The 25,573-nt window shown below is 44.2% G+C and overlaps 1 protein-coding gene across 1 annotated transcript; it reads left to right on the top strand.

Annotated features, from left to right (window-relative positions):
* Positions 1-11,940: 11,940 nt before the first annotated feature.
* NV_30083 (orphan G-protein coupled receptor) lies at positions 11,941-13,922 on the top strand. The gene is made up of 8 exons (NM_001167723.1): positions 11,941-11,986; positions 12,061-12,347; positions 12,502-12,596; positions 12,666-12,816; positions 12,916-13,072; positions 13,173-13,300; positions 13,393-13,620; positions 13,701-13,922. The coding sequence occupies exons 1-8, from the start codon at positions 11,941-11,943 to the stop codon at positions 13,920-13,922; spliced, it is 1,314 nt and encodes a 437-aa protein (NP_001161195.1).
* The last annotated feature ends 11,651 nt before the right edge of the window (positions 13,923-25,573 follow it).

Below are 25,573 nucleotides of genomic sequence, written 5' to 3'. Positions count from 1 at the left end.
TTATTCAAGCTATTCATAGCGAAGAATATCTATTGATACATACGATTATCTCTATATTATCACCACTTTTTGTTCTTTAAAATCTGCCAGCATGATTTTATTGTCGGATTGTAGTGTGACGAATCATTGATCTTGCCAAAAAAATAAGAGCAGTACACAAAAAAAAAACAACGACTCGAATAAGAAAAAAAAACTGCAAATCAAAGGAAGTCGCGAAAATAACCAAGGCAGTTGTAATCCATTCCCTCTCGATGCAGCCTCAAAGAATCAGCTAGCGACAAATTTGACAGTAAACACGGCCGAAAGTCCATAACGCGTCCGTGTGGCATTTACCGTCCAAGTGTGAGAGAGAGAGAGAGAGAGAGAGAGAGTACGACCGCAGCCTTAGCTGTCAGCTGCCAGTAGCGGACGACCAGTCGATTGCTTATAAAATTCTGAGCAGTCGCGCGGCTCTCTTTCTCTCTGCTCGGCTGCTGTATCGGTCAAAGCCTGACCCGACACTGCTGAAACATTAACGCGCGGCGCAGCTTCTTCTTCTCCTCTCTGCAGGCGCTGACGTGACATTAGAGCGAGCCGCAGTATAGTGTCAGTGCGTTTTTCTCTCGGATTTTTCCCGCCTAACCGCACGACGATTGCTCGGGACAGTTTTTATTCGGTGTGCGTTACGAGAGAGAGCCTGACCTCTCTCGCCGAGATTTTTTCTTCTTTCTTTATTTTGCCCGCGGCGCGAGGATACACACTGCGGTATTTCGGTATATCGTCTGCATTAGTTATATAGAAGGAGGACGCGTACTTGTGTATACGTATAGCGACACTGATTGCCGTAGTGGAATATTTTAGCGGTAATGAACGTTCGAACGCTGTTTTTAAAGATCGTACCGGAGAAAAATGCTGTAGCAATAACTCGAATGCAGCTTCTTGGCACTTTTGGGCCATTCGGCAACGGGCTTCAAAATTTTGCAAAATTTTCGTTGAAAAAACATCTAAACAAAGTCGAAACCATACCGTACACCCTTTCGCACATACTCCTCGCGCTTACATTTTCAGGCAGAGTAAAATTTAGTGTAAAATTTATCTCTACAAAAAATTAACTTTTGAAAAAGTAAAAGGTTAGGCGAGTTTGATATATTCCGCAACGAAATTACAGATAGAAAAGAACTGAGATCAATCAAACAAAGTCAAGTTTATCATATTTAATCGTACTGAAGCGAGGAGCTACTCTCAAGATAATTACTATTTAACTCGCCATGCCCTTTTCATTGTACTTATGGTGTTTGTATGACGTTCTAATACATAAAAAGAAAATTTCAGTTGTCCATCAATAAACAAAGCAGCTACATCAGCGCACTTCGAATTTCCGTTTCGCGCAGGAGAAATACGCATAATCGCCTTAATATCTGCTAATGGCGCGGATATAGCTATATACGTGTACGCGGAGCTGGCCCAGGCTTAATGAGAGTGCATTTTCATTTTCGTGCTAATATGATGCGGAAGTGCAGCTGCAGAGAGAGAGAGAGAGAGAGAGAGAGAGAGAGAGAGAGAGAGAGAGAGAGAGAGCGACAGGCTTTGCTGATCGAAACGACGAGTAGTAGCAGCGGCAGTGGTAGCGGATAATGCGGGCTAAATTCGTGTGCCTCGCCAGGGCTGCAGTAGTAGCTTTCTCTCTGATGTGCAGTGCGAAATCGACGCTGATGCTGCTCTGGCTCATGGAGAGAAGCGGCTCACTCTCTCTGGTGCGCGCACGGATGGAATTGATAGAGAAGAAGGCTTGTGATGCGGAATAGCGATGGAGGTGGATTTGATAGCGCGTTTAGCGCATCATAGGAAAGTATGTTTTAGGAGGGAGTATGAATTTGTGCAAAGTTTAAATATTACTGAGAGAGGAATTTGATTGCTTCGAATTTGGTTTGTTGACTGCTTACTGAATATTTGATTGGGTATGGCTAAAATGATATTTGCGGTGACGGTTATTAGATCGCATTTGGAGCAACCGAACTGTCACGTACTTAAAATTTAATTGCCGTTAGGATCATGGAATTGCAGTTTAATTAATTTTATTTTAGAGTTGTTTTTTCCTTGAACGTTTTTATTCCGGCATTATTGAAGCTAATACCTCGCCGGGATATGGAATTCCGATAATGATCGTATTCATCATGGGTATTGTGGTATAATAGTTCATGTATAAACATTGTGCAAATACAAGTATGTAGATGCAGTACTTGGAAAAAAATTATACGGACTGTATACTTTTCTTGGTTTAGTATGCTAAGCACTACAATATGTGTAAATAATCAATCGTTGTTTCGGAATTACAAAGTGTTTATGCAATTGAGATAGGTACAAGTACAATAAAAGAGCTTGAATGTTATTTACTTATGAGTATTTCTATAGACGGTGATTATACATGTACGTTCTCTCAAATTCAATAAACTAAAAATTCGAATATTCGGCCGAGCCAAAACCATTTTTACACAACTCGAGGAAAAAGAAACCACCCACGCACACAAAAGTCTACTGCATATAGCAACTCCGAGAGAAAAGGCAAGGAGGATACGATAAACTTGCCCCATAGAAACGAAACTATGCGCGCCTTCTCTCCTCTCTCCCACTGAAGTGGCGCAAACAATTCGAGCCGCGGCGCTGCAGCAACAATGGACTTTTGTCGGTACATGAACAGCCCGCTTACTCCCGTCAATTATTAACTCGGCATATCGGCGAAGGCGGCTCGTCTCTCTCTCTCTCTCTCTCTCTCTCTCACTCTCTCTCTCTCTCTCTCTCTCTCTCTCTCTCTCTCACTCTCTCTCTCTCTCTCTCTCTCTCTCTCACTCTCTCTCTCTCTCTCTCTCTCTCTCTCTACGTACATATAACGTCGCGCCCCTTCCCGCATCGCTCAAGAGCAAGTTTGTTCTAAGAACGCGCGGGGATTTCCAAAGGAATACATTAGGGATACTAGCCTGCTCTCGCGCGCTCGCGTCGCGCATACCGGTAATAACGTTACCCCCGGCGTGCGTATACGCGTATACTCGCTTCGCGTTATCGAGTCGGTCTGAAGGTATTTCCGAAGCTAGAGACTTTAACGCTCATCAAAAAGAGCTAAAATTCACGTAGCAGCTATAGACATCGGAATATAATCGCTGCGCGAAAAGCAAAGCGGCCGCGTAAAAGCTCCATAAAACTCACTGCAGAGAGAGGGTCGTATTGATAGCCCACACGCGCGGTGCAGTGTACAGGGCGCCAAGCGTCGGCGCAGGATTGCGAGAGGGAGATATAGCTCGCCGCGGCGTACAAAGCCCGCTAATGGATGTCCACTACCCGCCAAAGATGCCTCCACCTATATTTTCCATCCAGCAGTAAGTCCCTCGCGTATAATCCAGAGAGAGACGAAAATGCGCGTACCTTTGAGACTGCGCGGACTATACATGCGTGTACGCTGATATAGAGAGCTGTGTACGCGGAGATTGAAATGACCCGAGCCGCCGCCACCGGCGCTGCTGCGTTAATGTACTCCCTCACTCGGTCTCTCGTACACGGTGGAAAAGGTAATTTTGAAGTGAGAATTATGCGTGGCTGTAATTTTTTGCGAGCCGGCCGCTGATGCGCTGCTGGCTTATTCAGCGGCTCTCGCGTGCTAGCTATATAGTGCGCGCATACTTTCCAAAATTATATGATTATTCCAGGCGCGCAGCCTCGAGATTCGTATTTTGAATTCCGAATAGACTCTAATCCGGGGCTAATTCTCCGAATGATCGCGTTACGGTCCGGCTCGACGTCATCCGATTTCCAGCGGCCCGGGAAATCTGCTGAGAGCTGCACGGGTCATTCTTCTTCTTTTTCCTCCGACTACGAGTCGCTCGACATGTGCGTCCGTATAGAGAGAAAGAGAGAGAGAAGGCTTCTAGCCGATCATCTCAAATTACAAAGGGTATCGGAAACGGATTTGTTACGGCCTGCACTTTCGCATCTCTCTCTCTCTCTCTCTCTCTCTCTCTCTCTCTCTCTCTCTCTCTCTCTCTCTCACTCCACCTGCTTTCCAGCTAGCGCCAGCTAATGCCTCGGGAAATTGCCCTTTTACATCATCCCGCGCGCGCTGTACGTGTACGCTCTCGCCGCCGCGTAAAAGCGCCTGTGTAACGTAAGCCCCGTTGAAATTCCCTGCTGTACGCTCGCAACTGTGTGTGTGTGCGCGTATGAGAAATCCAGTGGCCGGAGAGAGAGATAATGCAGTTACACACACACACACATATATATATATATAGATAGATAGATAGATAGAGAGGGAGAGAGAGAGCTGTGTGCAGTGCAGTTCTCTGGATTATTATGAGCGAGTAATGACGGGCTTAAGTTCGTGGTGCGGAAGAGGACGTTCTGAGGGATGATTTTTAAAAGTTGCGCAAATTCGTAATCAATTAAATCCGGGCCTCGATTAGCCTGCCCATCAGCGACAAATCGAGCGCAGAGCAGAGAAAAAAGCGGAAATTAGCAAGTTCTCGGAGAGAGAAAGCTGCGCGCGTCTACTTAAGCCTCATCCCCTTAGTGTCGCATGAGAAAAGGGACATCCGAGGGTCTCCAATTAAGACTCGACTCGGCTAAAGACTCGCTTCGCCCGGCGAATCTCGCCAACTTCTTGATGGCCGCCGACTACTTCCCCAGCCTACTCCTTTTTCTCTGAAGTGGCGCAATTCGCGCTCGCGATCGACTGCATTAATCAGCAGACGTGTACGACGAGCTCCGCCGAGATGTGTATAGCTATATATATAGAGAGAGAGAGGGAGAGCGAGAAAGAAAGCGCAGCAGCAGCAGCAGCAGCGGCATAGGCCTCGAAAAGAGGGTAAAAGGGGTGGAAGATGAGCGGTAACGATATTGCGTGACAGTGCCCCTCTAAATATTCAGCGCGCGAGAGCTGCCGCCGCCGCTGCTGCTGCTCTCGAAAACTTGGCAGCTTTATCTCGGCATTGCTCGAAAATTTATTCATATATAATGAGCAGCTGAATAATGGACGAGCTTAACCCCTTGTTCCGAGACCGAGTCTGCTCTCTCTCTCTCTCTCTCTCTCTATCTCTCTCTCTCTCTCTCTCTCTCTCTCCCTCTCTCTCTTCGACGTGACTACTACGCTGCAGTGAAAGCAAGAGAGTAGAGGCCGCGATATCTGGAGATTTTCCAGCGTAGGGAGGTATAACGAGGGAAAAAGTGGAGGACGGCTGGGATGAAAATTTTTTGGGAAAGAGACGGAGAGAGAGAGGATGAGAGAGAGAGAGAGCATCGCTGGGCAAAACGCAGAGTGGATTTTCTGCGGCTTTGGAGAGCTTTCGGGTGTGAATTTTTGAATCCGATGAGCGATCGGTTGGTGAGGTTGGTGTTATTGCCTTATTTGAAAAAGCTGTCTAATTGATAATCGTTGATGAAATTTATGAAAAATTGTGTTAAAGACGCGGATTTGCATTGAATGCATCGATGGGAATGCAATAAAGCACTACATTTCATAATAGTATTAAGAACTGAAAATCCATGGCAAGATTTGTTAATCCTGAAAAAAAATGCGATATTGATCATAACAACGTAAACCACGTGTGGAACAAGACAAACATTTTTACGCTGCCCATAACCGCACTCAAAATCCACCCTCTCTCGCAACGCGCGCGCACACACATGAAATACAGCGCAGAGCAACGCAGGCAACACACGGGATATGCCATTTTCCTTGGAATTACAGGCGGCAGAGCTTAATTCCCCACCGGCGCCGTATTTGATTATTACCCTTTTAATCTGCCAAGTCGGCGCGCGCAACGCGATGGGCGTGGTTCCGGCTACTTTTCCGCGGACGACCAGCTGCGTGTGTGTGTGTGTATATATAGGTATACTCCGCCGCGAGTGCTACCGCTGCAGCCCATACAATGAGAGGAGAGGGATACGGGCGAATTTGCGCGAGTCTATACGTATGCGCGATGAGGTCGAGGCTTTGTGTATTGCGCAGCGATTCCGCAGATTTTTTTCTCTTCATTTTGCGGATATATATTTCGTTGGAATTTATCCGATTTATATTAACGCGATTTTCAAATAAATTTCGTCGTAATTTACAATTCGATCGAGAGCGCGTGATATGCTATTATTGATATATGATACTGCGCATAGCTGGTTATGCCTTCACCTATATTTCGATTCAACGCCAACGCCGAGGATAAGCTAACAGACGCTATAAAAACAATGAATCTATTATTACTATATACTCGGGGCGAATCCGATCAATCATTCATTAACGTATAATCACTTAATAATTGCAGCCGGTGTGGATTTAGTAATGATGTAATGAAGCGTTTGAATATGCGATGCTCCATCGCACTTATCGCGTTTTTCTTATTCTGTAACTAATTGACTGTCTCGACGTGATAATTGAATCAAGCGAAGTTTGCCCCCAAGTATCCCGTATTTCCAAGTCGTTATTTTGCGCTCTCGACCGTACGTACACCAGACGGTAAATTAAATGCAGACGCGCGGTGTGTATCTTTGGAAATCCCGCTACTATTTCGAGGGCCATATCGCCGCGCGCACGGCTTGAAAAACTAAACACAAAGTTTGCGGGCTATAAGTGGGCTGATTTTTATTTTAAAATACCCGTTCCGCCATGAATAATAACAATCGGTTCGACTAGACTTGTAGGATTTTAAACAGCCTCTACATTTTAAATATCTGCGGAGTTAGAATTTCATGGGTATCTAGGTCACAGTGGATTTCCTGCGGATATAATATCAGACTTGAATCATCCATCGAAGCTAAAAAATTAACGTCATTCGCCCTGTATAATATTTAAGAGGCTTTTTTATTATGATATTCAGTTATATAGGATCATCCATTGTTGCAGTAAATTCATGCATTTGGAAGTCTTACTTAAAAATAGTCATGTGATATTTTGTGAGATACATATCAGACGATAGAACAATAATATTACACCGTACAAACTCTACACAAAAATAACCCTACACGCTATACAAAATAATTCTACACAGGAAATAACTGTATGGAAAAATTCTACACAGATATTTATTGTACCGAAAATAGGTGTAGGGAATTTCCGTGCTGTAAATATCTGTGTAGAATTTTTCCGTGCAGTTGTTTCGTGTGTAGAATTATTTTGTGTAGCGTGTAGGCGTTATTTTTGTGTATAGTTTGTACGGTGTCAATAATATGATGTATCACATGTTAAGTCTGATGACATTTCAATTTAAAACGATCACGTGATTCATACGACCAATCATACGATCTGATGTAGTCGTATTACATATAATTGACAGTCATCTGAAAATTATGTGACTCATCATGTGAGTACTTTGAAATTGAAATATAGTTAAAACAAAAAAGGGGTTTTCCCATAGAAATCGGAGTAAAACTGCAACTCGATTCCCGAGAAACAAAAATGTGCGTTCAGAACCAATCGAGGGAGAAAAAACGACAATTAACGCCTGATTCCAAATGCAAATCCTTCCATCAGCGCCTGGCAAATCTCTTTCTCAAGCAGAAAAAAACGAACGAAAAAGTCCTGGCTGATCCTCCGAGCGATGGCGGGAAAATTACGAGCTATAAGTCGAATCAGCCCCGAGTACAGAGAAGCTTAAACGAAGTAGTGGCTCAGTTCTTGCAGCAGCAGCAGCGCAGGACACACACACTAGGCCGTCGTCGTTGCTCGGCGTTGATACTTTATTCATAAGGCATTACAGGCGCGGGGGCTAATTATAATTTACATCACGACGGCGTCACATCGACGCGACAAAAGCAAGGGGTAACGCCGCCAGTAGAGAGAGAGAGACTCACTTAGGATTATGAGCCTTAAAAAAGGCGACGGGCCATTTCGTGCGCTGCGGTCAGGAGCGCGCGTCCTTTTTCGCGGATTATATCCGCAACTTTTCATACAAACAACAAGCCGCGGATCGATTCTAATCTCTATAGACGTTTCCCGATAAAACGAAAGAAAAGCCAGACACAGAAGCGCGCGGCATCGAAATCAATCGTATTATCCCTCAAAGCCATTAACTGCGAAAAGAGAGATATAGAGAGAGAGAGGGGGGGAGGGAAGAGGCAAGAACAATCGAAATAGCTTGGCAGGCGCAGTGCACGGCCAATCAGCGCTTTTTCCTCGACTGGCTGTCATTCAGTCAACCGAGCGGAAGGACGGGACTGCGCTTGTGGTTCGGCGGCGTTATTCATTATGCAACTCGCAACACGCCGTCACCTACCTAACCCCCCGACGAAGACGAGCCGCCGCTAGACTGCTACCCCCAACTGCGGAGGATGTATAAGCGAAGCCAAATCGCGGCTTCGTTTTTAGATTCCGACGGGTGTCAATAACCGCGTCGCTCGCTGTATACGATGCATGCCTGCGTACGAAGTTTTCGAAGACGCGCGCGCAGTTCTTGATTATCAAACATAACGCCACGAACTAGAGAAAAACTTGCAAGACACGAAAGGATTATATATGTGCAAATCCAGAAAAAACCGGACACTTCAGGGGGTCTGAGTGAAAAAATTTGAAATTTGGGAACACATCTACCAGACCACTTTTTTTCGTTCTTTAGGTCATATAGAACCCGAAAAACCTTGGGTTCCCAAGATTAAAAAATACCTATTTTTTTGCCGGGCAGTTTAAATTCTCTTATGGGAATTTAACACGGGGAAAATTAACGAAAACCAGAAAAATGCCACTTTTTGTCTGGAGGCGCAATTTAAAAATGTGTTTTAATAGAATCGAAGTATTAAAAAAAAGAATTTATTTGAGGGCTAGTGGGTTAAAAATGGTTGCCTAGGTCAAAAGTTGTCTAGGCTTGAAAATGACAAAAAATCACCAATTTCTCGACTTTTTACGAAAACTAGGAAATTTAAGTGCGCTTCGCGCACTCCTTATCATGTCATGCTTGGCATTTCAATTTTGCTGCCTGCTTAGCGCCAACAGTTTGAAGCGTTTGTAGGTTATATAATAAAATCCATATTTCTGATTCGCGTTCCTTAATTCTTGTACCAGGCCACCGATTCTCAATTAAATGCTTCACATGAAAGCCCATCACTTTTTTAAGAGAGGAAGAGAGGATCAGCGATTTTTCTTATTTTTAAAATCCTTATAACTTTTGATCCGAGCGGTCAATTTCGACCATCCGGGGCTCAAATTGTAGCCCTTTCTTCCGCTTTCGGTTTGAAAATTTAGATTAACATTTTTATTTTACGATCAGCTATATATATGACGATGAAAACGGCCAAAAAACGGCCATAATTGATAGGCATATATATAACTGATCGTAAAATTGAAATGTTAATCCAAATTTTTTAAACGAAAATAGAAGAAAAGAGCTTTAATTTCAGCCCTGGATGATTAAAATTGGGTGCTCGGATCAAAAGTTGTAAGAATTTTAAGAATAAGAGAAAAATCGCTGATTTTCGTAAAACATCTTACTCTTCGTGACTTTTTACTATTTTCAAACCTAGACAACTTTTTACCCAGGCAACCATTTTTAACTCACCAGCCCTTAAATTAAAGCTCTCTTCTGATACTTCCATCCTAGCAATATACTTTTTTGGATTGCGCCTTCATACACTGAGTGGGTAAAGTTAAATCGTTGCTTGTTTTCGATAATTTTCCTCGTGTTAAATTCCCATAAGAGAATTTTAACTGCCCGGCAAAAAATAGGTATTTTTTAATCTTGGGAACCCAAGGTTTTTCGGGTTCTATATGACCTGAAGAACCCAAAAAAGTTGGTCGGGTAGGTGTACTCTCAAATTTCAAATTTGTTCACTCAGACCCTCTGAAGTGTCCGGTTTTTTCTGGATTTGTACATATGTGCATTACAATACAGATGGTATTAACGACTATCGTATTTAAGGTACACGAAATCGTCGTCGCTGCGGATAGTAACGACAGGAGCTGCGCCTCGAGATTTAATTCAATAATCGCGCGAGAAGGAGAAATACTGTCGAATCGATAAATCCCCGAGCCGCAGCAGCCTACAGCTATATATCAAAGAGCGTACACGAGAGAAAGAGAGAGAGAGAGAGAGAGAGAGAGAGAGAGAGAGAGAGAGAGAGTCTTTTCCGCAGTTAGAGCCGCGCTTGCCTTCCCTTGCGTATCGATTGGCTCGCGACCTCGCAGTTATAGACGGTCAAGCTAGCAGCCGATGTTTCTCTCTCTCTCTCTCTCTCTCTCTTTCTCTCTCCGTTCGCTCGACGAGAGAGAAAAAGACATTTTCGATCGGCGAAGCCGCCGGCTGGGGAATCGGAAACTACTTTAAAGTAATTAGAGGATTGTCAAGCCACTGCCTGTTCCTATTAGGGAACGTCGCCCCGAGTGTGTGTGTATATATATATATATATATATATATATATATATATATATATATATATATATATATATATATATATATATATATATATATATATATATATATATATATATTATATATATATATATATATATATGTGTGTGTGTGTGTGCGCGTGTGTGTGTGGCTCAAGTGGGATGAACCGTGAACCCTATCTCTATTGCACCCCTTTTTTTGTTCTCCAACTCTCTATTTCTCGCCCTGATGGGATTGATTCGAGGTGTGAGATTTTCGGCTGTGCTCTTTGTGTGCCGCTGGAAGTGCTTGATGCGCTTTGAATTTCAATTGCGCAGGTTCGCGCGCGCGTATTGTGTTCGAGTGAATTTCGAAAAAGCGACGATGATTCATCGTCGTCGTCGGTGGTGGTATCTGTCAATGTCAGAACAACAGAGTCCCCGTATCTAATCTGCGCCGCGACTTATACAAAGGATACACTAATACAAAATCATTGATCTGCAAATTATCCCCCTTTTACAATATTCGTCTGCAACGTACTGCCGATACGAGTAAAAGACATTTCGAAAATTCATACGATATATTCGCTGCTGCAGCGCGGCTTTATAAGCCCTTAAAAAATACGACGAAATGTAAAGCGTCGGTCTGCATTATGGACGAGCATTAATACACGCGACCTTTTCACCGGCTATTTATTGCGCAAAATTCACACACTCACACACATACACACGTATACATCCCGCGCGCGACTTGTGCGTTGCTTTTTATTCGCCGGACACGAAGCTCGCTTAATCGGGCTCGGAAATTCCGCGTTCATTATTCAGCTGGCCAGAAAACTCTCGTGATTTTCCGCGGAGGACCTTTGCGCGCTTTGTTTTTTTTTCGCTGCAGATGTATTGATTATTAATGACTTTGCCAGCTCTGCTTCGAGGAATGATTATTTGGACGTTATCGTACAAAAAAAAAATAAAACGCAAGCACTGCTCATTGGCTGAATAGTTCAGGATACTCCGGCCGAGTAATCATCAAGGTTTTATGCCTTTTTTGCAATTGATCAATCGCTATTTGTATATCACGGGCTAAAACGAGGGAAGGTCTGAAGTTCTATATTTGCTTTCGGTCATTTCGAGAATAATTTCATCATATTCGGTGCTTCACATTACGGAATCATGATGCACCTGTTAATTTTATAACATTCATGAAATTTGTACGGCTAGCCGCGCAGCTTGTTGTTTAAAAGAGATAGACGAGCATCAAAGGATTACACGCGTAGATAAACGAGCTGTGTACACGATAGTTTACATATATTCGGACAATGCTGTACATGCACACACAGCCTTTCTACTTCTGTACAAATCGAGTATACATAACGATATAACATACGATTGTATCGGTCTGATAAGCAGGTGAAAGCTCGGATTAAAAATAGCGCTTGCGTCGCGCGCTTTCGTCCTCCCTCGCAGTCACAGTCGTACCTTTTCGGCGTTCGCAGCTTGCGCGGTTCATCCGTTGCACTCATATATGCGGTATGTCACTGTCAAACGCCGGAAAAGGCCACTCGAAGTATCTCGTCGTATAACGCAAAGTTCGAGGAAGTTGGCCGCAGCTTAGGTCGAGTTGGTCCGCGAAAATGGCTGACGATCAGCTGGCAAAGTGCGAGGAATTATCGAAAAGATGTAAGTATATGCAAACTTCCAATTGCGTGGGTGGAGAGTGAGCTACTTTCACGATGATTTCGTTTTTTCCTAAGTCAACGAATCGTCGGCCAAGGCATGTCCGCCGAATTTCGACGGCGTCAACTGCTGGCCCGCAACGGCTGGCGAAACTACGGCCGAATTGCCGTGTCCCATAATCGAGGGGGAAACAATCAGCAGATGGTGCTCGGCAAGCATCAGCGCGATAACGAGTGACAATAATCGGACGATTTTTGAGTGGTATCCCGCCAATAATGCAGACTGCTCGCTAATCAATATCATAGAGAACAATATGAAGGGCGTACCGCATCCCACGTTATCCGATTTGGATATTAATTTATACGTGAGTACATTGATTATACCGAATTAGCGTGTGTAATCGGGAAATTCGAATCAGATGGTATACCATTAGCTCGTTGCAACTATAACTGATATTTATGATGATGGCTGAAATTTTGGATTGATTATCTAGCGTAATTACATTCTTATTTTCACAGTGGTGGCATCTGAGACTCTACATGGTCGTGAGACTAGGCTACGCAGTATCGACGTTCGCCTTGTCAATCGCCCTATCGATATTCACGTTGCGCCCGTAAGTCATTTGAACGCATTGTTCGAATCGTCAACTTTCCTTACCATGAGAATTCCTATTCTGCTTCAGCCGCTTGCGGAATACACGGGTGAAAATACACACTCACTTCTTCGTCTCGCTGGCTTTGCAAGCTATAACGTGGCTGACTCAGGGAATGATCTACGGTCACAGGATCTTCTATTCGATCATAACGGGAGACGTTCACTCCGGTGTCAATCCCGTGAGTTCCCATGCAAACGAAGATGCTTTTTTATTTTTTCGACAGGAATACCCTTTATAACTAGCGACTATATGATTTTTTCTTGTTTTTTTTTTGCAGTCGATCCTTTGCAGAGCGCTGATGACCTTAGGGAACTACTTCGAGCTCTGTAGCTTCTCTTGGATTCTCATGGAAAGCTGGTACTTCTACAGTTTCATCTGTCTAGCGCCGTACAAAGAGTGCACGACGGTAAAGCCACTAATAATCTGCGGCTGGGGTGAGGAATTCGATATTAATCATGCATATAAATAGAAAAATTCCGAAAAATTGACGATATAGAAATAGAAAGGTGGTCTACTGTAGCTTACAACTTGCAGGTCTACCGGTGATTGTGATGATTCCATATTTGATCACTTATTCACTAGCGTCGGAGACAAACTTTTGCTGGGTTGACGTTGACGCCAAGTCCAACATTGTAGCAGTTCCGATACTTCTGATGGTTTTGGTAAAATTTCAGCTCATGCATAAGACATGCTTACAGAGGCGATCTTATTTCTTTTCTCTGCTATTGATATACACTTCTTTCGCTTCTTCCAGATAAATTGTTCATTTTTCGTACTGAACGTCAAAGTTCTATTCATCAAGCTCAACTGCAGCGTGTTACATCAGAGGCAGAAACATTTTTGGAAATGGTTCAGGTCTACCTTGATGCTGGTACCGCTTTTCGGAGCCCACGACATATTTTTCTGCATGGAACCGTGGATTGAGGACAAAACGATCAAAACTCAGTTTTACAACGCTGTAAGAGTCGTCTGCGCGTTTCAAGTAAGAATAACTCGCGAACTGCGAATAGCTATTTTTTTAATTTGAATTCATAACTTAATTTAATTGTTTTTCGTTCGAAGGGTCTACTCGTTTCAATTTTATATTGCTTCATCAATAACGAGGTTAGAAGCGAGCTCAGAAGAGTTTACGGGAATTGGGCAACCAAAAGAGAAATCGACTGCAATTTCGAGAAGCAAAAAATGAAAACGAAGGACTCGAATAATCCTATGAAGTCACAGAATCAAAGCAGGAATAATAGTTTATCGGGATCTACAGAACTATCGTTGAATACGTCCGTATAGTAATGCAAAATATTTTAAGGTTGAACCTAGTGCTGAATTATAAAGTAATCTTGTTCTGGAAATATAATGTGCCAGATAACAGAAATTTTTCTTGAATTATTCAAACTTAATCGTCCATATTTTTATAAAGAATTAGATTATTCAAATGAGATAACAGAAATTTTATTCTCACATGTCGTAATTAAGCAGCATGTGTTATATTAGAACCCATTATTGTTTCAAAGTATCCTTGTTTGAATATTTATTTTATCCGGCAATTTACACCTTAACGCACTAGTCTCAAATAATACTAAATGTATCCTAATCTCAAAAAGTCGCTATAGTAAAGTGTAGTGTTTTTAAATCACGAAATATAGGCAAACTTTAATTCTGTTAGAAAAACAAATTGATTAGAGAATGCAAAAAGACCTGAATTTAAGCGATTACTAATGCACTAATTGACTGCTCTGTAACTTATTATTATTGACTACGCTATTTTGGACTTCAGCATAATCGCAAACCACAGTTTTTCTAAGTTTTCAGCTGATTATTTATTACAAAGCAATTTATCATAATGCATTCGTAGTGATTAATGTGCAATCCTTGTTACACATATTCTATAGGAAAGTTAAGCAACCAATTGTGTGGTTCTCTCGACGTATAATCTGGTGTCCCATTAGCGCGCACGTGTGATCGCCATGACGAAGCAGGGAATCAAGGCGCCCTCTGATGGTAAGGCGAGTTTGCGTGTCTACACTGTCAACATTTTTTATTGTTTTTTTCTTAGTTTTCGGCATTTCAAATTTTAAGAGCTAATAATATCAAAATATTATAGTGTATTGAATCAAGGGGCGCGATAGCGCTGCACTGACAAGAAAAGACATAGTTCGGTTGAGGACAGGGCGACCCTATATACTTTTAAATTGGGTTTTCTAACCTCCAACAAAAATCTCGATTACGTTTAAATCATTAGTATTGCGCATGTATGCCCAATCTGTTGGTATCTATTTGAAATATATTAACCTAATCTTTCATCTTCGTTATTATACTACGTTACTAACTTATTATTTCAAGTTGAAAATTTGCTCGGTGAATTTCTTTTCGTCAGAGTTTCTTTTCCCGATATTTTGTCTCCTCCGATCACGTGACTTCCGGTGAGATGTATTATACGCCAGCGGTTACGGCAGTTACTTATAATCTACTTTACCGACATTCGTCTGCTACTCGGTGACACGCGATTGTGTTATTATGATACATATATTATGTACTACATATAATAATGCTATACGTTTAAATGCGCCATGGGACCAATGTCTAAAGCTTATTGTCTATCGAATAGATCAAAATTTGAAGGAGAATATGCTTTGTAAAAGATGTGAAATTTCCCTAAAAAAAACTTTTTTCAAAAGCAAAAACCTTGGCAAGAAAAAGTAGTGAAATCTATAAATATAAAAATGCCAAGTAAATGTTTTTTTTTTTTTGCTATACGCATTTGGATATTTTTTGGGAAAGCTGATTTTAACTTTAGTTTTATCTTAGCGCGTATAGCAAAAAAAAAACATTTACTTGGCATTTTTATATTTATAGATTTCACTAATTTTTCTTGCCAAGGTTTTTACTTTTGAAAAAAGTTTTTTTTAGAGAGATTGAATAGTATACATATTGCAACGCTAGGCACAAAAGATGGATTTCCTAGCATGTGCGAGATGATGCCCCGGGAGAAGCCTATAGATTTGTAGTTTTGAGGTTAAGCGTAGGTTAGGTTACAACAGTAGCGCCAACGAAGATAGACCTTAATAGAAGCGCAAAGCCCCATCCTAAAGTGAGGCATCCCGAGAGTTAGTAAGCACCCCGACCACCGCGGCGCGTCAGTCTAGTTTCTTGCGTTCAGATGGTAACAGAGTGCAGCTTAGTCGGTAACATATCGGTCATGCTTATCACCTTAGTTTTTATATGCAATCGGCGCATCGGAGGCGAACGAAATCAAGGAATAAATCTAAAAGCGAAATGCTTAAACCCAGCTACCCAAGGCGTCGCGATTCTTAATGAGAGAAGCTTAATTTAGAAAATACGTCGGCACATCGAAGAATCATAAGGCGAGTAAAAGCGAGGAATACATCTAACACCAAAACCCTGAAACCGAGCTACCCCACGCGTCGTGATTTTTAATAAGACGAGCTTTAATTTAAAAAATACGTCGGCATATCAGATGAAGGAAAACGAAAGCGAGGAATAAATTTAAAGCAAAATATATCGGGCGCTTTATACAGTGACCCCCGAAAATCGCACAGCCAATCAGAGCGCGTCTTAATCCAGCAGGCCACAAAAAGCTGTTCTTCACTGAGCCGGGAACTACGTACTTGTGGTCAGGGGATTAAGAAAAATAACAAAAATATTAAACCGAAGTTGTTCCTTCATAGTACTCGGTCCGAGACCGCGCCACCATCAGCGGCGGTTATAGAAGTAGGATAGGCAATAATAGTCACGAAGGTGGAGGTGAAGACAAACGCTCCCTCTTTCGAGAGGGAAAGGAAGTGAGACTCTCACTGTGAGAGAGCGGAAAGAACGCTCCCAGCGCGGGTAAAGCGCCTGGAGGCCCAGCTCAAAGATGCAGAACATAGAGTGGAAATAGCAAACACAGCCAGTAAAGAGGCTGAATTGCAGGTGAAACAGCTGAAGCAAGCACAGGTTAGAGAGGAAGAGCGGCGATTGCAATCGCGGACAGGACAGTGACCGAACTGCAGGTAGCGCGCCTGCAGACCCAGGTGAAAGAGGAAGAACATAGAGCGGCGATCGCAGCAGCAGCTAGGACAGTGGCCGAATTGCAGGTTGAGCGTCTCCATGCCCAGATAAGAGAGAAAGAACGTAAATCTGCAGTTGAAACAGTGGCCAGGGCAGAGGCGGTCAAGAGCCCGGCACCAGCGGCAACAACAACGCTGGAGCCAGAAGCAGTGGTAGCCGAAGCAGCAGCGACCGGGACAACGGCAGCGGGGCCACATCAACATCTGGCACAGGGCGCAGGGTTCCAGCCCAGCAATTGACAGTGGCTGCAACAGGCGTTTAATTTTATGCGCACGGCGCTGCAAGATACCGGTAATACGGGAACGGGCAGAGTGCCGTTCTCCGTGACGGTGGATCTTCTGCCGAAATTCGCGGCGGAGGATACCGATCAATCGGTCGAGGTATGGATGAAGCGCGTAGAAGAGGAGGCACTCGCGTCCCGCTGGACACCTTACGAGATGCTTGTGGCGGCGAAAACGGCGCTAAGAGGACCAGCACGGAAGTGGCTGGACACACGGAGCGCATTGCAGTCGTGGGACGAGATGAAGAGAGCATTGAAGGATGCGTTCGGCGGCAGGCAAAGAAAGACGAAGGAAGCGACTGTTCAGCAGAACGCTCGCCAACGGAATCAAAAAAGAGGAAAGCCCGTTTTTTGCGAATGCAGACTGCCGGTCCAGACAGGTAAAAAGACAACGTGCTTCAACTGCGACCAGGAGGGACACAAGACAGCCTTCCGTCCCAAGAAAAAAACGCAAGCCAACAAAATGAACCGCGTGGGCCGACGTTCGGAGGATTACAGGGACGAGGACGACGACGACGACGAAGATTCGGAGGATATGGAATTTGGACTGTTTACGTAGATGTACGCAGTTACTGTTCAAAATAAAGTTGTCAAGCTTGATTCAACAGTCAATTACATGCATTATTATAATTTTATATCGTATACTCTTTTCTTTATGCCTGAACAATTTCTTATAAAATTATATATAAGTGCGAAATTTGTATTCGTTTTGAGTCAAAATCATTCACGTAACGTTAACAACAATGCATACCTTAAGGTGATATCGATACAGAATCAAGACCGGATGCCTCCGAATCCAAAAAAAGCAGCACGAAAACGAACCGATACTGCCAAAGATAAAAAGAAGAAGACCCTTAAAAAAAATTCGCCGAAAGAGCCACGGCTAAAATCAAGCATCATCTCCCGCAGTCATCCGGTCGTCTGGCGCGCAAATTCAAATCGGCCTGAATAGTTGATGACCCGAGCGCGAGAGTCCGGGAAAGGGCCGCATAGCGCAGCTACTGGTCAGGAAGGCAGCGGCACCAGACGAAAAGGCCGTTTCCCGCGCGCTCGGCTATATGTATATGCATGCGAGGCGCCAACTTGATTACCCGCGACTAAATCCAATTTCGTGGCCGCTCGACCCTCGAAGTTGATCCGCCCGCGCGCGTATAACAAATTGCCCGGCGCTCTGCTAGTTTACATTCCGAACGAGCAAATCGTCGACCGGAAAAATTATGGCTTTATGGATAGTTTTCGCGCTGAACTGCTGCTTGCGGATCCGAATTCATTGATCGTTTGAACGAGCCATTATCTGCATCCTTTGCTCGCGAGAAGCGAAGCTTCTTGTAGGAGAGCTGTCGAATATCCTTACGTGTTTTACGGTTATAGACACGACGAGTTGTAAATCAAATGAGATATACTTTTTTATCTCGCTCGCTTCCCTTTGATTTACGATCAATAAAAATCATCGGACGCCCGGCGATAAATTTCGAAATAAAGAAACTGCCCGCGCGAATTGGAGGCGTTTTTAGCGTTATTACAACGCGAACGTTCGCGTATTATCGCGCGGCGACGACGCGAAATGTTTTTCGAGTCGCTGAAATATTAATGGATACGAGAGGCTCGTGTATACAATATAAATTTATTGCGCAGTGTGTGCGGTTTTTAAAATTTCCGCTGCTTGCGGTTTGTTGAATTTTATTTGAAATTGAAAATTCGCGAAATCTCGCTTTGCCGCAGCGCCGCTGCAGACGTACATAATTAAAAGTCTGTTTACAATCCTGATGAAAAAGGCAGAGAAATCGCGAGAGTTGGTTAAAATCGTAAACAATGGAAATATCGACTCGCGAATGCATTGTTCATGTTGGGAGTTGCAAAAACTCGACGCCGCCGTGGCGCGGCCGCGCGTAATTGATTTTTGTTGCGCAGAAAACGATTAAAAATTCAGAGAAAATTTCGCGACCTTTTTACAATATAAATTGAACGAACGGTGGATTTACCGACTCTTGAATGAGTAACTGCGCTGCTAATAAACATTGTTAATTGAATTAATTTTCGATGAAATTATACTCCGGTTATGCATTGAAAACGTTGAATATTTCGATGATTCCATATGGCAAATGGATCGAGTGAGATGCAACCTTTCGTTATTGAGTGACTTTATATTTCTTTGTCCAACTCATAAAAAGCGAGCAGCTTATAATCAAAGTAATATGCGAAGGCTCGTCAATAAAACAAGAGCTTTTATGGGTGAAAAACCATCAAAATTTGAGAATATCGAAAATATCGTCACAAAAAGAAAGTTAATTTTCTTTATTTTTATATAATTTTCAAGCGCCGGCATCTCGCACTTTAATTCATCTTATTCATACATACCGTTACGAACAATGCATGTATTTCTTGTTGATTTTTCCTCATCAAATTTCCAGATCAGTATTAGAACAGCTCATGGCTCTCAAAAACTAGCCTATACCCCAAAAAACGTACGCTCGAATTCTGTTCTCCCGCTCGTCCGTAACTTTGACAAAATTAGCCAATCATAACTCAACCAACAAGTTCAAAACTCCGGACACGGTACAGCCATCAGCCGCACACACACTAGCAGGAATTCCGCTGCACATACAGCAGCAGCGCAGCACTGGCGCATCCCTTCGATCGCGCTCGCGATGGCGAAGCCCCCTTAAACCCTGCGGACTCAGCGCAAGCGATCCTGTACGAGGATAAAGCCAGAGAGAGAGAGAGAGAGAGAGAGAGAGATGGCGAGTCGCTGGTCCCCAGCTCGCCTCGGCTCATGCGCTATTCATGCTTCATTATCATAGCGAATCATGGGCCATCAGCTTTTGATTGTCCGGCCAGCGTTGTTAGTCCTAACTAATGCGACTGTGAGCAGTGACCGCCTCTCCCTCTCGATTTTCTCCCTGGATTACGATGCACTCTCTCCCTCTCTCTCTCTCTCTCTCTCTCTCTCTCTCTCTCTCTCTCTCTCTCTCTCTCTCTCTCTGTATCCTCCGCGTGTGCCTGACAATGAGTTTGACGCTACTGCTGCCGCCGACTGGGATATGATAGGACTAGGCTACTTTGTGCTGCACGCACCGGATCGAATTTCCACTCGGGATTGATATGTCTTGCGAGCTCTAATTGCTCGTTACATGTTTCAAATCGTCGTCGGCCGCGGCGATCGATTTTTTTTTCGACTGCATCCCACACACTGTACACACCGCGCGACGCGATGGTAATCAGCGACTGTCTATCTCGATTAATGATTCACCGCATGTATGCATTACGCAAATAGGTTGATATGTATAATACGCACTTCTTCTTGAGAAGAAGCAATTTCGACGACATCAAGGATTCAGCATCGCGAAAGCGCGAGCGGTAACGATACATACGCATAGAGACACTATACTGAACGGCCGTGCAGGTATATAAGAATAAGTGCACGCTTGCGCCTATATAATGCGCGCGGCGAATTAAAGAAAACAAAAGCTGCCCATGAATTTTTTGTGAACGCGCGCCAGTTTGAATAAATAAGCCTCGAGAGTACTTGCTTATTGCCGTACGCGATATATACATGTCTACGCGACGCACAACCGATTCGATTAACTATGTATTGTAAACACCGCGTCTGTATCGCTCGACGACGCGAGCATTAAACGTATCGTCATCAATAAGAATGAAGTACCCATACGTGGCCGTCGCGTCTCAAGTGTAATAGATGTGCGCCTGAAATTCGACGAAAACGTTGAGAACTAAACTCGGACCACGCATGTCTATCTATACTGTTTTAGACCGATTCTTATTACTCGAACGAGAGGCTTACTCAAATATTCACTCAATTCTTCTCGATCTCTCCGCGCGTGTCCTTCTCGTGTGTATACATCAGGGTAAATCTAATAATACCGAAAAACGGAATCGATAGTCAAAGCGAAATCCCCTTACTAGCGCCTTCTTTTCACCGTATCCCGCATATACTCCCGCGCGCACCAGTTCAGCTCCTCCGGCGCATCTCGCCGCGCTGCGGGTAATTCTTTATGAGGCCGCGACGCTTGTTATGCAAGATAAGAACGTTTACCGAATTCTAGTCGATATATATACGTGCGCCGTGAGAGCTGAGTTTTCCTCTCGGGTAGAGGATTTTTCCCGCGCGCTGCTTTATTATGCTCTCGGTGTGTGTACACACACAGGATTTTGCAGCGAAGAGTTTTTACTACGTTATTATATCGATAATATGCAATAGGAAAGAATAAAAAGGGTGACGTTAATTATTGATGTACCGAAATCATAGTATGTGTGTGCGTGTACGAGGTACACGGCTGCGTATAAACATTAATTCAAGCATCGATTATTCCTTGGTTCGACGAAGCGTAAGAATAAAAAAAAGACACTATATACATATGTATGCAAAATATTCCTTGCACACATCATGATTGAGACATGTCACGCGCGGGCGTATAAATAGTATTTTTTTCTATTTTGACCGGTCAGTTCCCCCAGAACTACTATACTACCACTACTATGCTGCCGCCGCCGCGTTCTCCAGTATATACACATTAATTCCTTCCCCTTTTCTCGCTCTCAGCTGAATAATACAGGCGCATATGTGCATAACGCGATGAACGTGGATATTTCATAAGGGAGAAATCGCGAGCGCGGACAGGTAGAACCCTTTGTCTCTCTTTCGAGTGTCCGTGTGTGACTGGTATTCCTATTTTTTGCTCCCCTCGCGAAAGCGAGCTTGCAATACAGTGTATGTGCCTAGAGTCTTCGTTCGACGAATCGAATGATTATTTCAGGCGTATTATAGTCGCCGAAGGAGTTTATTAATACATCGTCGTCGCGGTGCAGGAGGATCGCTGGTTTCTTTTTTGTTTCGCGTTTCTTTCTTTGAGAGATAAGAGAGAGCTTCTTTGTTGACCATAAACCGACAGCAGAGTCGGATTTTTAAAGCGAATAATTCTCAGCTCGTTGATCTCGTTCTTGAATGATTGACGATCGGATCGTTATCGGTATGTTGAAAATTTTTACGAGATTATCCTCTCGCGCGAATTAAAATCAAGTCGCGGACTGAATACTTTATCTATAGTCTATACTAATGCTCGGTTTAAAAAGCCGGAGTAAAAAGGGGTTAATGCAATTATAGGCACACACATCAGGTTCTGAAATCGAACCTCCCGAGAGAGTCTCGGGACGATGATCGACAAGTGAAAGTTTAATCGCCGCAGAAGATTTCGAGACGAAGCTCGAGAAAACCGCAGAGGCGTACAAGGCATGTATTCGCGATTATCGCGTTCTACCGAGGCAATTATACACGCGGGGGCGGGATATTTTTTTAATAAACTCGCTGAATAACTGAATTGCCCGCGAGAAAGGCGAGCAGCCAAATGATCAATATATCGACTGGCCGAGAGATCGAGAGAGAAAGCTACGCAGTGTAAAGAACAAGGTAACGCGTGTACGTATACTCGTAACGAGAGCGAGTGTATCGCGCAACATATATATATATATATATATATATATATATATATATATATATATATATATAGCGTTTAATGATTCAGACACGCTGAAGAGAATAAGAGAAAAGGGCACAGGAGGAGCGTTGAAAAGGCGAGTCGAGCGCGACGAGTATAAAATAAGAGAGTATATAATTGAAGGTTGCACTTCTCGGAAGCCTTCGTCAAGGAGCTCGGCTCTGCTTATTATCGCTCGCTTTCTTCTTTGATATTTATACTTTGGGAGTGAGGTGACGCAGGAGAGTGAAGGAGAATGTGAGGTGAAGAAATAGAATAACGCGGAACTTGATGTTTCGGAGTGGTCGTTTTATTTGTCGTTGATTTGCGTGACAAGATCTGGAGGTGATGCGACTCGTGTCGTGGCTCCAGTTGAACTGACTTGGTTGGCTCCAGCGCCGACCGTCGAAGGTCTCGATCGTTCCGTCTCCTGTACCGATCGCCGATCGGATTGGCAGGGACGGAGCACGCGCGGTCCGGATAGCGTATCCGTGGCAAGGGCAGCTGGCCCAAACGGCCGGCCATTTACTGTTTTATTACGCCAGGGATTACCCGCGCCGGTGAACTTTAGCCGCCCGCGTCGAGGTGCGGATGACTGCAATAAAAGGGTTCGAGCGCGGGCCCGAGCGTTTTACTGCCTCCTCGATGCGGAGGACTTAATTGTCCGAATGCGCTCAGCCGGGCCGGAAAAACTGAGTTCTAATCCGGGCCTCGTCGTTCGAGGCACGAACGCTGGAGTCTTCACGTGCGCGTGCGCGTGAGGTTTGTATATGTGTGCGCGCGTGTGTGAGTGCGAGTGTGTGAGCGTGTGTGTGAGTGTGTGTGCGAGTAGGTGCTGTGTGGCCACCACAATATAAAACAGAGAAAAACAATCCAGCGTCGAAAGAGCGAGGCGCAATTAAATCGCACGGCCCGTCCTTTACTCAGGGAAAGTAACTCCCATCGTCGTTATGAGAGAGAGAGAGAGAGAGAGAGAGAGAGAGAGAGAGAGAGAGAGAGACGCGTAAGAGCTCATCGACACAAAGAGCTGAGGGCTGGTGTACCACCGCGAGTGTCAGAAGGATAAGACAACTTTTCCACCCGTGTATATAGTGGTGCTACTGGTGTATATATAGGGGGACGGACGATTTTGCTCGCATAAAAGCGCGCCGGTGCGCGTTAAGAGTGTAATAAGAAATTAATTATGAAGAGCCGAGGAGAATGAGATGATTACGAGTGCATGAGCTCTCGCGCTGATGTACGAAATTGGCCGATGATGCTAATGATCGTTCGCGCGCGTGGGTGTGCGGGGGTGGATGGATCGCTTTGTGTCTGCCAGTTGAGCGAATGATGAAGAAACGGTGGTTTCTCGGAATAAGTATATTAGCCGTAGAAATTCCAAAACAAAGGAGACCCTTCAAGTATAAAATTACATTAATGTCGATCGATTAAGTAGCCTATATTCCCCTTGTCGATTCGAGCTAAAAATTAAAAGCAGCTAAGGAATCTTTCGGCGAATAACCTTCCACACGTCAGGTCGGCCTAACGATGAGCGATTCCCCCCGAAGCTAAACTACTTCGGGCAGTCATAAATCATTCACGTCCGTTGTGCGTGTGCGAGAACCACGGGTTCGCGCCCGAAATTCTCTCGGATTCGAAAATCGCTACGCTAATTCGATACTTAAAAAGAAGCACTCGATCCTTCGCATGCAGAGCGACGATTCGAACGAGAAAAGCCGCCAATAAACGCAAAAGCTCCCCCGCAGCAGAATCAAGCTCGCAGAGGCCGCGTACACGCAACCAGAAGCGAAAAGAGAGAGAGAGAGAGAGAGAGAGAGAGAGAGAGAGAGAGAGAGAGAATCGAACGCATGGCGCGTTGCGTGTGCGCAGGAGAGTAGGTGGAACAAACCGAGAGAGAGAGAGAGAGAGAGAGAGAGAGAAAGCGAGGGAGGAAAGAGAGAGAGAGTAGGATGCAGTAGCGGCGTTCCGGCGTTTGAGAGCTTGAATGAGTGGAGCGAGGGTGGCGTCGCCGGCGCGTGGCCCGCATTGGCTGCTGAATTATAAATGAAGCGGAGCGTAAGGGCCGTTGCCTGGCAACCGCGCACGCTGCGTTAAGACAAAATGGAGGAGGGAGAGAGAGAGAGAGAGACAACCGGCGAAAGGGACGAGCTCCTGAGCCTATACAGCTACACGCGTGGGTGTTAGCGTGTCTTTCTCTCCACCGCTGATGCCGGACGCAGCTTCATGTGTGTATGTGCGCGTTTGAATTTGCGATTGTGTGCACATTCGGAAATGTACACCGGAATCTTTATTCATGAATATCCGATCGCGATGTCGAATATATCGCGTCCATTCACCGGCCGGTGCTTGCAACGGGAAAAGGAGCTATACGAAGATTAGCATCCGATTATACGCGCCTGATTGCCCGAACGCGAGCCCGGCTTTTAACGCGGCAACTATACAGCACACAGCTCCGTCTCTTTATCTCCCTCGCGCGCACTTTGCTACAAAAGAACAAACTTTTCGGGGAGTAGAGCTGCGCTTTTTAAAAGGGGCTTGCGCACGAAGCTTTTTTCCCGGGAATCGCACTCGCAGAGGCTTTTTTCCCCAGCTCTCGCTGCAGGAGAGCTACTTTGAATTTGAATTTAGCGTGCGCGAGCGCACTGAAAATAGAATAGTGCCAGCGCAGAGGACTCGCGTCCGCTGACCTAATCTTTACACACTTTTGCAAAATTTATAATGCGCTGGCGTTCTTTTGAAAAAGTTGCAAAGCCCAGATAGTGAATTGTTAATGCTTATGTGTATGCGCGAGCTTCGGTGTAACATTCTTTGCATGAATAACGCACGTGTTCGCGAATAGCGACCCGAATTACTGCACAATAATGCGCACATTCTTCTATGAATAATAAGTCACACGATTTAATTTTTTACTTCGTATATTCGATCCGGTGTTCGCATTGAATATTTCGCCGCTATTAAACTTTGAGGTGGATATAATAAATCGTGCATCTCATCATTTCGTTATATCATTACTAGTATGAACCGCACCGTCGGGATTGATTTCAAATTGATTTAAGAGAATCCGTGTTTTCACTCCACATCCGCCGAAAAAAAATTCA

The sequence above is a fragment of the Nasonia vitripennis genome, chromosome 5, assembly GCF_009193385.2.
Source record: "Nasonia vitripennis strain AsymCx chromosome 5, Nvit_psr_1.1, whole genome shotgun sequence".
NCBI classification, from domain to species: Eukaryota; Metazoa; Arthropoda; class Insecta; order Hymenoptera; family Pteromalidae; genus Nasonia; species Nasonia vitripennis.
Note: the sequence above shows the minus strand (reverse complement) of the source record. Positions and strands in the feature narration are given on the sequence as shown.